The 14,819-nt window shown below is 38.2% G+C and overlaps 1 protein-coding gene across 4 annotated transcripts in view; it reads left to right on the top strand.

Annotated features, from left to right (window-relative positions):
• CDC27 (cell division cycle 27) overlaps window positions 1-6,560 on the top strand; it is a 32,610-nt gene extending 26,050 nt beyond the window's left edge. For all 4 annotated transcript variants that reach the window (XM_007422377.3, XM_007422375.3, XM_007422378.3 and 1 more), the window contains exons 15-19: window positions 40-157; window positions 259-387; window positions 1,704-1,778; window positions 2,980-3,160; window positions 5,209-6,560. In XM_007422377.3, the coding sequence (XP_007422439.1) occupies window positions 40-157; window positions 259-387; window positions 1,704-1,778; window positions 2,980-3,160; window positions 5,209-5,291 (586 nt within the window). In that variant the 3' untranslated portion in view covers window positions 5,292-6,560. The remainder of the gene's footprint in view (window positions 1-39; window positions 158-258; window positions 388-1,703; window positions 1,779-2,979; window positions 3,161-5,208) is intronic.
• The last annotated feature ends 8,259 nt before the right edge of the window (window positions 6,561-14,819 follow it).

Raw genomic sequence — 14,819 nt, 5'->3', positions numbered from 1 at the left:
GTTGTTGTTGTTTTTCTTTTTTCTATTTTTCGTTGCTAGGTATGGATTGGGAATGATCTACTACAAACAAGAGAAATTCAGCCTTGCAGAAATGCATTTCCAAAAAGCACTTCATATTAATCCTCAGAGTTCTGTCTTGTTGTGCCACATTGGAGTTGTAAGTAAATCACAACTCATTCAAATTTTGATGTATAACATGTACATTAGAAAATCAGAACATTGACCACCTTTGTAGAAAATGCCCTTCCTTTTTTTCAGGTTCAGCATGCCCTGAAGAAATCTGAAAAGGCTTTGGATACATTGAACAAAGCCATTAATATTGATCCCAAGAACCCACTCTGCAAATTCCACAGAGCCTCAGTATTATTTGCAAATGAGAAATACAAGGTGAGTAATGAATTTGGAGGGAACTATACCTGAGTTTTTTGGAAAGCAATTGCTTTTTCCTTTGAAAAAAAATGAATACTAGCCATATCCATTTAAGCCAATTGCAAAATGCATATAGAACAACCCTAAATATATTTTGCTGAGTTTAGTGAGATTTGTTCCACAGTACATTCTTTTCAGCCTTAGATTTTGAGGACCCTCAGAAACACTTTTTCTCTGCTGGTGATTCAAAACTGTGTTCCATTACTGCAGGAGTGCTGCTTGCTTGGTCAAAAGGAATGTTGTTCTGATTGCACTGATTTATGGTAAAACATTATTCCTAAGCTGGGGAAAGGGAATACTGCTATAGAGATACTAAATAAAAAGCACAGTTTCATAGGGAGCATTTTAAATTCCTGCCATCAAAATATAGTAAGATGATAAGAAAAAATTATTTTTTATCCCAGTAAGACTTTGGTCAGCTGACCAAGTGCCTGAAACTTTTCCAGCAGTTCATTTGTTCTATCTTTGGTATAATGATGGTGACTCTCTGCTTATTGTCACTCTTCATTTTTTGAATATTCTTATACTTTTTTCTAGGCTCACCTGCTTGATAGAGAAATGGAATATATTTTCCTCTTCCATGCATGACTTTCCTGAATTCCTTGGTCCCTTATGTGTCAGATTTTGAAGTGATCAGTAGACTAAACTCCTGGTTTTCTAGACCTATTGTAACATTTCAAATTGTACAGGTAGTCCTCGCTTAGCCACCACAGTTGGGACTGGCAACTCTGTCGCTAAGCTCCAGAGTCACTAAGCAGAGAAATCACACGACCGCATCAGGCTTATGACCTCACTTTCCCTTCGGTCGTTAAACGAATCACCACAGTTGTTAAGCGAAACATCACATGACCATGACTTATGATTTTACTTCCGCATGCTCTATTAACTCTGCTTGTCACAAGCCAGTTGCGAAGCACACAAATGAGAGTCATGTGACTGTGGGATGCAGTGACGGTTGTAAATGTACGAAGTGAAGCACCCAAATGGCAGTCATGTGACCACGGGACACTGCAATGGTTGTAAACATGAAGATTGGTCATAAAGCTTTTTTTTTTTTTACACTGTTGTAACTTCACTAAACAAGGCAGTTGGTAAGCAAGGACTACCTGTATACCACAACAAATATATTTGTCAAACAATAACAAAAAAAATCAGACATAGAAATTAAAACTGACTTTATTGTATTGAATAGGCCACTTTTCTTTGATGTATATATTTAAGTTATATTGCTCCAGTCCATTAGAAAAGCTACTTCGTTTTTTTCTTCCTTTCAGTATGCTTTGCAAGAACTTGAAGAACTGAAACAAATTGTTCCCAAAGAGTCTCTTGTTTACTTTTTGATAGGAAAGGTAAAAACAACTTTGATAATTATTTTCTGAATTGTTGCTGTAAAAAGATAAAAGATTAACGTCGGTAATAATGTTATGCAATGCTCACCAGCTGTACTGCACTGTGTTTCAGCAGTACTGTCCACTGTGGTGAGCAACCAGGTCTCCTCTTAACTTTGAAGTCACCTCTCTGTCTCACTTACAGTTGAGGAGAAAGTCTGGGAATAGTTTGACAGCTGTGCAACCAAGGACAGGCTGGTTGTGTAGGCTTGCTTTGGCACTGCTGTACAAAAGGAAAGGCTGGGAGGTGAGGTTTGTTTGGAAGATTGATGCCACTGATTTTTGCCTTGGGACTACATAGGGTAATAGGCAATTCTTGAGACAGCCTGATTCTCTCAAGCTAGAAGGACTTTTAAAAATAAGCATTAGCATTTTAAATTGAGCCCAGAAATAGACTAGAACACATTGCTGTGGTTCAAGGACCTGTAGTGAGCTATGAGAATAACCTTGAGGAAGAGGAGAAAGAGCTGCAGCCAAGGCAGTGGTCAGATAAGAGAAATCTCAGCCCAAAGCAGTGATGGGATTTGAGAAAGCATCTCAGATTGGACCTTCCCCAGTTCTCTTTCCAATAAAGACAGGAAGAAGAGAGGCACATTCAGACTTGAAAGATTCTGATGCTATAACCCTATAATAAAAGTAGTTTTAGTATTCATGACTTTGGTGTTCACATCTGGTCTACCTTAAAGGGCTGACAGAACCAGTGAAATGTTCTCCCTACTTTAGCCCCAGTTAGCAGTGCTGCAACTCTGTTTTTGAATTAAATGCAATTTATGAATAATATTTAAAGGCAATCCCATATATAATGTCTATAGTGTCGTTCCTTATTTTGGTCAGTCGGTGGGGAGTGCAACCTCATCCAGAATTGACTAAGGAATTTGTAATCTCTTCTGCTACTGGGTACCAGTGTATAATATCAGTATTCCTCATTAGATATAACAATCTCTCTCCATTTTTGGCATGTTTGATTTTTAAAATATTTTTATTATTAACTTTGAGGGGAATGAGTGCTATTTAGGGGTATGCAGATCTCCTGGTAGCCATGACTTATATAGATGACAAGCAACCTACAAATAGCACCACTAGATATAAAATATGTGGAGTAAAAATGCATCTTTATTCATACTAAGTTGACATGAGTATACCTTTTGGGGTTTTTGGTTAGGTTTATAAAAAGTTGGGGCAGACCCATCTTGCACTGATGAACTTTTCCTGGGCAATGGACTTGGATCCCAAAGGTGCCAACAACCAGATCAAAGAGGCCATTGACAAGCGGTACCTACCCGATGATGAAGAGCCTGTGACACAAGAAGAACAGATTAGTGAATGCTGTCCATATGAGTCAGGTTGGTTTTTTTATTAGTTGTTTTATTTGTTCTTCTCTTCAGGTGAACAGAGATACTTTCTATTTGGATCATTTGAAAACACTGCAAAGCAACAGTCCTGAAGTTTATTACTGCTGCTGTTTATATGGCATAGACCCTAGTTTTGTGCAGGTTTCTTAGAATTTTAAAAAAGATATTTTTCCTTTTCTTATGGTCACTCTATCTCATGATTGGAAATAGTTGAAAATGCTTCCTTTTTTTATCCAAGTTTGAAGAGAAGCCTGGAACCTTAAACATCCCCATCCCATACAAAGCAGGCAAATTTATTTGAATACCATAATATTGTTGTCATTCTTCTCTTTGCCACTCTTAATTAAAACAGATATAAAATAATTATTTATTTAAGCAAACTATAAAAGCCAGAGTTTCTTGAGTAAAGCTCAGTTCTTGGTGATTTCATGGATACATCCATGAGGTCATCTTGGGAGTGTTACAGAAATGGTTGCCACTGGGATATTTTTTGGCTTTCCAGGCTAGCCTACAGCTCTGGCGTTTCCTGGGGTCTCTTCTCCATGTACTAACCAGGATCAGCTTTGTATAGCTTCTTGTGATCAGCCAAGTTTGGCTAGGTACAGCCATGTAGTTGGGCGTGCAAATTATAACATTGACATGAAATTAGACTTTGGGCTACTAAAGGGGCCTGATCATTGCTTAATAGGAACCAGGCAGATAAGGTCAGCACCAGAACTGTTTGAAGTTTCAGAGTTTAATCTTCTAAAAGAACTCCCATCTTAAGATTTTGTATAAGGCCTTAACAATTAATACACAATATTCAAGCACAACACCACAAAGCTTGGAAAAGTTAAAATCACTAGTGCTTCTGCTTTAAAAATTGACATCTTTAAAAATTTAGGGTCTGATCATCTGAGACAGGGATGTACAACTTATGTGAGCCTGATGGCTGCACCAGGTTTTGAGTGGCCTGCTGAGGGCCTCATTTCAAGAGTGGGCTTGGTGAAGACCCACTTTGCAAAGAGGGTTGAGGGGTTTAAAAGCATGAAATGGGCTCCTTAAGGTTTGCAATGTTAAAATACATGTTTGCTGCTTAAACTTCTTGACTTTGAAAAATGCAAAATAAAAATAGTTTGTATTGTTTGGTTGTACTCACTCTGGAGGGATTCTGGTAGTACAAAAGGGATGATGGCAGACCATATGTGACTCCCAGGCTGTACTTCTTGCACTTCAGCGTAAGAGGTATAGAAGAAAAATTGTGGTTGCTTGGCTTTCTTCCCCTGGTACATCAAAGGGACTATGAAAATCAGCTGTAAATCAGGAACCACTAATTAGAATTTGATTTCTCTGATGTAATATAGTGGCTAGAGTCTTGGTTTAGGGCAAGAAAAGTTCCAAATTCCAATCTCAATCTAATCCTACTTCCTAAATGTGCTGCTGTGAAGTTATATGAGGAGGGGGGATAAAGAAGGAGGGGATAAAACTGTAATAAATTAACCACCCAGGTATCCTTTAGCAAGAAACTTTGACTCAAGCTATTAGTTCCCCACACCCCACCTACAAGGTTCACATTGTGGGGATCATGAATCTAACCAGCTTTACAGGTTAGTTACATAGGTTATAACAAAAATAATAAGTGGTGAAAATCTTTCACCATTCCTGTGCTGCATAAATGCTAAATGCCTGCTCTAATTACTCTTTATATCAAAGCTGTTTGAAAAACTACATTATAGAATTGGACCTGAAACTATCCAGAATAGGATCAGCCCACTTAGACATGATCAGTTCAAGTTCTAAGGGTTTACACTTAACTTTGGGAATTGCATGGTACTTTGAGCCTTGAAAGAAAAGGGCATATTAAAAAGGAAAAAAGCCAGCATTTTGCATGCATGGTTATATGTAATTATCCAAGAACTGGGTTAGAACAATGTATAAATAAGATATGAAAAGTATAATGGACAAATGGTCTTCCCATTATAGAACGTTGCCCTTATAGTTGTGAAATGTGCAAATAATATAAAGAAATCTCATTTTTGTGCATTTTTTTCTTTCAAAAGTTGGCACAGACGAGTCTCAGGCCAGTAGCATGACTGACGCGGATGACACACAGCTCCATGCAGTAGAAAGTGATGAATTTTAACTCCCAAATGGATTCTGAGTTCGGATGTTTGACTGACTCATTCTGTTGGATTCTTCCTTTCCCTTCCTGCCACAGAGCCAGCATTGTTCTAATGCTCCACTGATACCCCAGGCGCATCATTCATCAGATTTTAATTAATACCGAATTAATGGCAGTGTATTTGGGGTCATAATTTCAGTCTGAATTATTGACTCCATCTTTGTAAACATGATTCTTCAAGGAGGAAATACTTTTTTTTAAATCTCCCTTTTGTTGACAAACCTATCATGGAAGATGAAATTTGCTATACCGGAACTGGGAGATGTGGGGAAGTAACTGATGAAGCAATTACTTGCTCTTTCCCCAGAAATATGTCTTAGTTTGGCTCTTTCCTCTCTAAGAAGCAGAGACCTGCGCTTCTCCATTCCACACTCTTCAGAGATAATTGTGGAAGTACAGGACTGGAATGTGTTGAAGACATTTCTGAATATTATTTGAGTGTAAATTAAATGCCAGAGAATATAAATGACCTTAAAATGACTTTTTCTCTTGTGAACACATTACAGAAAGTATAAAATCCAGTGTCCCTCCTTTAGATTTATCAACTTGCCAAGATAGAGACTTCCACAGAATACTTTAGTATTCCACCAGGAAGTTAACTTCATCAAGCTAACTTCCCAAGCATCAGTTGTTCGTATTTGTACACCATTCAACTCAATAACATGATGTTGCTCATCATGTGTTCCTTGCAATTGCACCTGACAGTTCAAAAAATCAAATGCTGTTGCAGTTATTAACTCCTAGAAAAAAATAAATGTGTAGATTTGCAGTGTTGAAAAATGCAATGAAATAAATTCACAATAACAGAATGCCAAGATGACAATGGAAGCCTTAATCCAATCAAACCTTACAATGGTGGTGCATCCCCCATCTATTTACAGCAGTGTCCCCTTCAAAATTATTTTGTAAAGTGTTGTCTGAATGAACAGATGCAAAAAAGAATTTGTGCAATTATCTGTCTTCTTTTTTTTTTTTTGGTTTGTTTTTTTTTTAATCCTGTAAGTTTGAGTACTTCCTCTATAATGTCTTGTAGGAATATAGACCCCAGACGGCTATTTCTCTGAGGAAGGATGCTAGGCTGTGTTAACGAAGCCAATTTTCTCCTCCTTTGTAGCATTCCTGCAACAAAGGTGGTTGGCCTTTGTGCAGTGACCATCAAGAAAGTGTATGATAACCTTACAGTTTTAAAGAGCAAATTATGCACAATAAAATGGTTTAAATTTCACAAAACTGTATTGTGGTAAGTTTTTACATATTTTCTAGTATATTTTTTGCAAGGCCTTCATTATACATACTAATACAGACACAATTCTCTAAATGCCAGTTCTTTGGTAGCTAAAATGCACCAATCACGTGCTAGAGGGGGTAACAGCAGAGCTGCAGAACCTCAGAATTTCTGAAAGTTGTTTTTTTTTAAAGGAGTCACTATAATTTACCTAAAACTCAGCCTATTGAAGGTTAAGATGCCACCTGGGGAGTGGTAACGTGAAAAAGAATGGAATAACTTAAAAGTTGGACAGTGAATACTTCACTGTTTATTGGAAAATAAACTTGTGTTTCACTGTTATTAAAAAAATAAGATTCCTATCCCTATTTAACTGACATGCAAGTCCCATTCAACTAATGTAAATGGGACTTAGACTTGAGTAAATATGTCTTTTTTACAAGGAGGTACAACATAACTTATGGCATCTATCGCCAGGTATGATACCCAGAAAAAAGAAATTCAACAAGAGCAATATTTGCAAGGATGATGTGAGGCATACAGTATTGGGAAAGAGGGCAGACTAAGTCCAGCAGCCTAGTAACACAAGCATATTCTGGGATTGTGTACTCTATTATTTTTCTGTAGCATTTATGCTGCAATTAAATACAGTATATTAACCGGACCATTTATTCATTGTATACCAGCAATTTTATTTCTGTAGAGAATTTCCTAAGTAATAGATAATTAGTTAATTCAGATAGTGCTTAGATTCCAAAATTTAGCAGCATGGAAGGAGTCAGAAGTTATTTGGAATTCATTTCAGCTTGGACTCCCAAGAAACTGAGTAGGTGATCTGGGGATGAGCTCACCTGGCTCCTTCAGGAAATGAGGGCATAAGGGGTTGGATCTTGGTGATTGTGGATAAGAAGGTGTTATATCTGCAACCTCAAAAGGAGCCAGTGGTGCACCACGTCTTGAAGAGGCCCTCCTTGGATCCAGCAAATCTTGACAGCTACTGCCAACCTTCCCTTTCCTGATAGTGTGGTGGAACTCCAATTATAACTACCCGAGATGGGATGGATTATCTGCATCCTTTTCAGCCAGGATTCAAACCTCTGCTTAAGACAGAAATCTCCTTGGTTACCCTGATGGATTACCTGCACTGGGACATAGATGGGGAAATGTATCTTTCATGGTCATTTTTGATGCCTCAGTGGCTTTCAATATTATATCTTTCTAGACTGCCTTTGGCCCACTGCAGAAGAGTACTGTAATCCCCCATTCTTTCCTTTATAGTGCTACTAGTTAGGTGATAATGGAGGAAAACAGGTCATCTAGATGGTTACTAACATGGTGTATTGCAGGGTTCTTCTCTTATTATTTAATATTAGCATAAAGCTGCTGGGGTAGGTCATCATATGTGGTAAGATCAATATCCTGATGATACATAAAACCACTGTTAATTGACTCAGGGAGGCAGTGGAAGTTCTTACCCATTGCCTGGAGGTTGTTAGGGCCTGCATGGGAAGAAACAAACCAAAATTGAATCCCTGACAGACAAAGGTACTGCTTTTCAGAAACTATTTGGCATTATGCCTTCTTAAGACATAACTTTGGATCGGGAGATTTTATTATTTACCTATTTAGTTATCCAATTTATATGGCTGCCCATCTCAACAAGGGACTCTGGTGATCAGAATTAAAATAAAAACAATTACAAACATTACAAAAGTTAAAATACAAAGCAGCTGAGAAACATTAAACCCAAATCACTAACATAACCAAGAAGTGGGTCCCTGCACACCCTTGGGGCCTCAAGCCCGAGATACTTCCAGGGAAAGAGGTATGTGTCTTGGAGATCCTGCTAAACTCATGGCTGCTGCTAGAAAGGGAGGTTGTGGCTTGGGGGAGGTTTTGCCCAACTTTGCTGGTGTGCCATTTGCAACCCTTCCTGGAGTATGATACCCTGGCAACAGTTACATATGCCCTCATCACACCCAGGTCAGTTACTGAATATAGTTCACATGGGACTGCCTTTGAAAAGTAACTGGTAGTTGCATTAGAAGCAGAATGTAGTAGTGTACTTATGGGTAGGTAATACCTGTCAATGCAATATGATACCAGTTTTATGGGTGCAGCATTGGCTTTCAATAGGCTTCCAAGCCTAGCATTAGCTGCTTCAGTTAACAATGTCTCTATAGCTTACAACAAAGGTATTTTTCATCATTTGCTACGTGGTCTTTCCAACTGAACATAATGTGGACCAAACTGGGATCTTCTTCAAGCATAGGTATCCATGGGAAAGGCAAGGAGGGGCAAGTGACAAAGATTGTATTATGATATCATGACATAAAATCCACCCCTTGCCTACTTGCATATGACATCAAAAGTGGTGTGTGTATGCATCATAATGTTATGATGCATTTTTCATCATTTTGGCATTATCATGGCTAGCTGTAAATGCCTATGTCCCCAGGGTAAATGTGTGGTCAAGGCCTGGCTCAAGAGGATGAAAGTTGTGATTCTGGCAAATTTCCATAACAAGCAGAGCCTTCCCAAGGTGTAATTCTCACCTTGCCTAGAGTATTCAAGAAGCTTCAAGGTATTCTTGTGACAGAATGTGGCTTCTCAGAAGAGTAAACAGGAAAAGGGACAGGATCTTGGCTTAAGAAATGCAATGCCATAAGATGTCACCATATTGGAAGCTGTCCTATTTCTTTTTAATATCCCCAGATCTCCTGATCTTAAATTATGGTATGTAATGTGCAGTTCAGAATTTTACAACCTAAGCTCAATTTTTTTAAAGTGTACAGTGGTATACTTTGAACACTTACCAGAAGAGGATTGAAAGTATGTCAATTATACATGCTGAAATTTCAAAGGACTGGCTGTACAGGATAGCTTGGTAGAATTTCCTTGTGATCAACATGATCACAAATCCATGACATTGTATGTGAGACAAATAATTGTCTTAAGGTAAGATAAAATAAGGATGTGTAACTTTGCAATCTTGTTTTTTAAGAGTGGCAATCTGGTGATACAGTACAGCTAGCATTGGACTAGAACTCTGATATGTTAAGGAATTATGCCATTCACTAACCAGGTTCACCCACTGCCCTATGTCATAATATAGTCTGTTTGATTTTGGCTTAGGATGTTGTGTATACCCAGCCAACTGTGTTTCATTCAATAGACTACACTTACAACAATCTTGACTCCTTGAATTTCTAAATACAAGGAATATTTCTAATGGATGGGAACAATATTTCAGTAATATGCTGCATGTAATTGTTCCACTTGTTCTTACCATTAGGCCTAACTTGCTGTAAGGCAATCACTGCAGGCAGCTACTTTTGAATGCCCTGGAAGAACATTAAGTAGTTAGCTGCTTAATTGGTTTCTTCTTCTCCAGGGAAGAGAATGAGATGCTTGTGGGATTTTTCTGCCTCAGCTGCCCCAATCCTCAACCTATGGGTACTATGCATGATCATCTGCTATAGGGATGGGGGGTGGGGTGGGGCAATGTACATCATGACACAAAAACTGTGACTTTGTGATGGAATGGAATTATGAAGGCCAAGCTCAGGGAGATAAACATTTTCTTAGCTCACCAGAACCGCGTGGGAGGAACAAGAGGATGAGACTGGCACCTCCCTGAGGAATTCACACTGTTGTGGCTGGAGGACTTTGGGAACTGGGGTTTTAGTCTGGGAAGATTCTTGCTAGAGGTTGTAGCTAATAAACATAGCTGGACTGAATTGGCATTGTCTCTTTGAGTTCCTTGGGCTAGGCCTGACATCAATCTTCCCAGACTAAAACCCCAGTTCCCAAAGTCCTCCAGCCACAACAGTGTGAATTCCTCAGGGAGGTGCCAGTCTCATCCTCTTGTTCCTCCCACGCGGTTCTGGTGAGCTAAGAAAATGTTTATCTCCCTGAGCTTGGCCTTCATAATTCCATTCCATCACAGACTTACCCAGTTACCCTGCTACTGGGATGCAAGTATTAAAGGCCAGGACTTGGACTGTGACATCACAGTGCATGACTTGACATTTTCCTCATCTTGACTGGTGGCAGACTCCTATGCACTTTGACTTGATGAATTAAATTAGAAACACCATACCTTTGCTATGAATTCTGGGAGATGAAGTCTGCATAGCTAGGGTCAGAAGGGTATATTAAGTATAATTTCTTACCTAGATGCAGATTTACAGTTGAGTAGATTACGTTTGTACTTACACAAGATAATAAGTATCCTCCTCATATTTTATTGTAAATTATGGGTGCCATTCAATTGCTACTTCATATTTTGGTCCTTGACCATAATAGATTTTTGAATGAGTGATCTACCTATTATGACAGCTGGAAAGTTTGTTTTTTCTGGAAAAATGTAGGTGAACTTGGTTCTCTGTGTTGTGATCTCTGCTTTTTAGCTCAGAGAAAAACACAAAATTAGCAGCCTTTCAAAGGTGAAGACAAAATAGCATATAACATTCTGATACATCATGTCCACTGCTATTGCTGACTATTCAATCCTTCGCTAGAAAAACTAAGTCCACTACTGATGTGATTAGATGGGAGGTTCAACAACTGGTCTTGTGGTGTGGTTGTAATAACTTGAAATTGAATACACTTAAAACTGTGGAGATGATTGTGGACTTTAGGAAGAATCCTTCTAATACTCCTCCCCTTACCATACTTGACAGCCCAGTATCAGTGGTAGAGTCCTTCAAGTTCCTGGGTTCTATACTTTCCCAAGACCTGAAATGGACGCTTAACATTACAGCCATCATTAAAAAGGCACAGCAAAGGATGTTCTTCCTGTGGCAACTTAAGAAGTTTAAATTATCCCAGGAGCTCTTGGTACAGTTTTACAGGGGAATCATTGAGTCTGTTATCTGTTCCTCTATAACTGTCTGGTTTGATTCCGCAACCAAACAGGACAGACTCAGACTCCAACAGATAGTTAAGTCTGCAGAAAGGATAATTGCAACCCGCCTGCCTTCTATAGAAGAACTATATACTGTGAGGGTCAAAAGGAGGGCAGAGAGGATATCTGCAGACTCTTTCCATCCTGGATATAAACTGTTCCAACTTCTTCCTTCAGGACGGCGCTACAGAGCACCATATGTTAAAACATCTAGACATCGGAATAGTTTTTTCCCTTGTGCCATTGGTCTGTTAAATACTACATGACTTGATATGTGCTGGACAGTGGCTTCTCCCTTTGAAAAAGTTATTTTACTGTGTAGTGTTATTGTTACTGTTTATTATTTTTCTGTTGCTATCCAAACGCACTGTTGATCTTGCTGTTCATCACCGAAGACAAATTCCTTGTATATATTTTATACTTGGTCATTAAAGTATTTTGTATTGTATTGTATTACATACTTTACTTCTGTCTCATGTATTGGGGTTATCTTCCAGAAAGAAGTTTATTTCCGCCACTTCAGTGCATTCATATCCTGCTTTACCTTCAAAAGCGCAGGTGGCACAGCTAATCTTCCTTCCACTTTTTTTTGGTCATAACAATTTTGCAAAGTGTGTTAGTCCACAATTCTTCTATCTGAGACCATCTAATGAGCTTCATGGCCTGCAAGAATTTGAACTGTGGATTCCTACATCCACCAATCCAACTCCTATATCACACATATGCTATCTGTTCATTTCCACACACATAACCAGCACTGCTGGATTTTGCCACTCATTGTTCTGAAGTGTACAATCGTATTTATTAATAAGCTCAGTGCTATCTAACCTCTCCCCTTTTTTTTGTTTCTGTCTATTTAGAAACTTGGGTTATTGGCTTTAAGATTTAAACAAGTTAAAGGAACAGCAAATTGGAGGGGGGCAAGATGTTTCAATTATTGTTGCATTCATTATCTCAGCAGTTATAGGAACACTTTAAGATACATATCAAAATATTGTAACACCAACTAGCATCCATTTGAATATTTGCAGCTTTGCTTTCCAAACAATCTCTTGTATTTCTCTTCTACATTGCATTCAAAGCACTTGATAGCTCTGAGTGCCAGTTCAAGAAATAATAGCTACATATTTCTATTTATATATGACACTGATCCATCACTTGTATTAAACTTTAATGATGTTTGTTTGGTATTGCCTCTAGTAAGAGCCTAGCCAACTGGAATTTAATTCAACATACCATTGTTAAGCAAACCTGGAAGGATGTGTGAATCAGGCTACCAGTCTGGAAAAATCAACTTTAGTCTGATGTTGGAGAAAAGCTAGTCTTCTTCCCATTATCACCATTTCTGCTCTGTTGACTTCTTTGTAGAAGTTCTGCCAACTTAAGTTAGAAACAATCAGCAATTAAAATTATCTATAATTAGTTATGGAATTTAAGATATCTTTTTTGCATCATGTTGCTATGATTAAACCACTAAGGGAATTGAAATCATATGGAAAGATCCTAGGCAATGAGGACCAGCCTATTATGTCTCAAGGTGAAATTCTTCAGGCGGCAACATGATTTTTCCTAAGCTTACTCCCATGGTCTGGTGTGTTATTCAAACCTGGATGTGGGGAAGATTTAATCTAAGATTAATTTTTTCTTTTGTCCCTTAGACATACAGAGGACAGGCAGAAGCTGCCAACAAATAGACCAGTTACATTGTTTCCACAGTTTTTGGGATTATTCCTCTGCCCACCTGTAGAGGGATGACATTAGTATAAGAAATTTGGAAAGTAGGGTTCCCAGATCTAGACTGCAGAAGCTTGGATCAGCACTAGAGTTTTCTGTATCTGCTGCAGTCCAGATAATTGCAACCCAGATCTGGTAGGGAAGGAGGCTTATGGGAAGTGAGCTCATCCTTCCCCCACCCAATTCATGATAGTTCTGATCCAAGTCAGGCAACTACTTCTTTTTTTTTTAATGCATTTTTTAGAATTCAGAACAAAACAAGACATATTGGCCACCCAATTATTGTGAAGTTGGCTAATTCTGGCCAAAATAAAGAGTGACTAGCAAACCATCACTGCCATGTTTGCCCTATCATCTGGCATGCTATAGATGGCCAGTTAGCTTTCTCAGGGTAAATTTGGTAAATGCCAAAGTTGACTAGCATGCTGTGTGTACATTGTTTAAGTGTCTAAATCAGGTTACCAGCGCAGGAATCTTTCTTATATTTAACAATTATGCTGTGAATGAGTGCCATCAAAAAGATAATGATCACTCTGTTCCCTTAATTTCCCTATAAACTTGTTATTCAGACAAAAGAGTATGTATACAGTTATGATAATGCTTGTAAGATACATTGTATGCATTTAATCAATTGGGCTGCAATTCATGAAAGCTGTAACATAATGAATGTCTTTTAGATTTCATAGGATTTTTCATTTTTATTTTTTTCTTGGGACACTTGGCTTTTAAAATTAATTACTTTGATTTAGATCTCCACGATGAGAGTATCTCAATGAAAGACAAGCAAAATGAATGAAAAACCTGAGTGACATTTTGTTACTGTATTTGTTAGGGCCTCTATCATTGATTAAATGGAATAATGTTAACATAGCTGGCAATATGTCTTAAATGCATATCTCCTCCTCAACCCTTCCCTGAATTTACTGCTAAAGCTGAATGGCTGAATGGTTAAAATTCAGTTTTGAATCATTCTTTTGTAATGTGTGTGTGTGTGTGTGTGTGTTAAAGAATGGGGATGGGAATAGTGTCTCTCCCAGAAACATCCTGTTTCCCTTTTCCATTCTAAAACTCTCCGCTAAATTGAAAAGGAGTCCAAGAAAATGGTCTTTCTTCCCATTCCAATGACACCATAACATCACCGGATGGCTTTTTGCAGTCCCCAGAAGGTTGGGTGGTTCCAGTTCCTGACACCATCAGCATCGCCTCCCCTGGTCTAAGCATATGAAATTGTAGCTTTTGGGCATTAGACAAGGCCTTGATGTCACTGGTTTAGTTTTGCATATCCTGCAAACTCAGATATTTTGAATTGTAAACTCATAGCTTATTTATTTACTGTTGAATAATCAGGTTTAATTTGATGGCATGATACTAGTAATATGTCTTAAATATTAAATTCTGGCTTTCACACATTGAGCTAGAATGTGATTTATTTTGCTTTGTCTTAATGTGCTGGGCAAATCTTGCCAGCAGTGATTTATTCAACAAATCATAGTTAAATAATGACTTGATGTGAGGTGAATTCTCACAACATACTAAGCTGTGATTGATGCTTCTGTGGATTTGTGTGTTGTGCAAATCCATTTAGTGGCTATGTTATGTTGGTTTGATGTGCAAACTCAGG

Source organism: Python bivittatus, unplaced genomic scaffold, assembly GCF_059951505.1.
Source record: "Python bivittatus isolate LINGU-HERP-01145 unplaced genomic scaffold, Pbiv_v1 ctg000410_np1212, whole genome shotgun sequence".
Lineage (NCBI taxonomy): Eukaryota > Metazoa > Chordata > Lepidosauria > Squamata > Pythonidae > Python > Python bivittatus.
The sequence above is the reverse complement of the archived record's forward strand: the minus strand, read 5'-3'. Positions and strand labels throughout refer to the sequence as shown.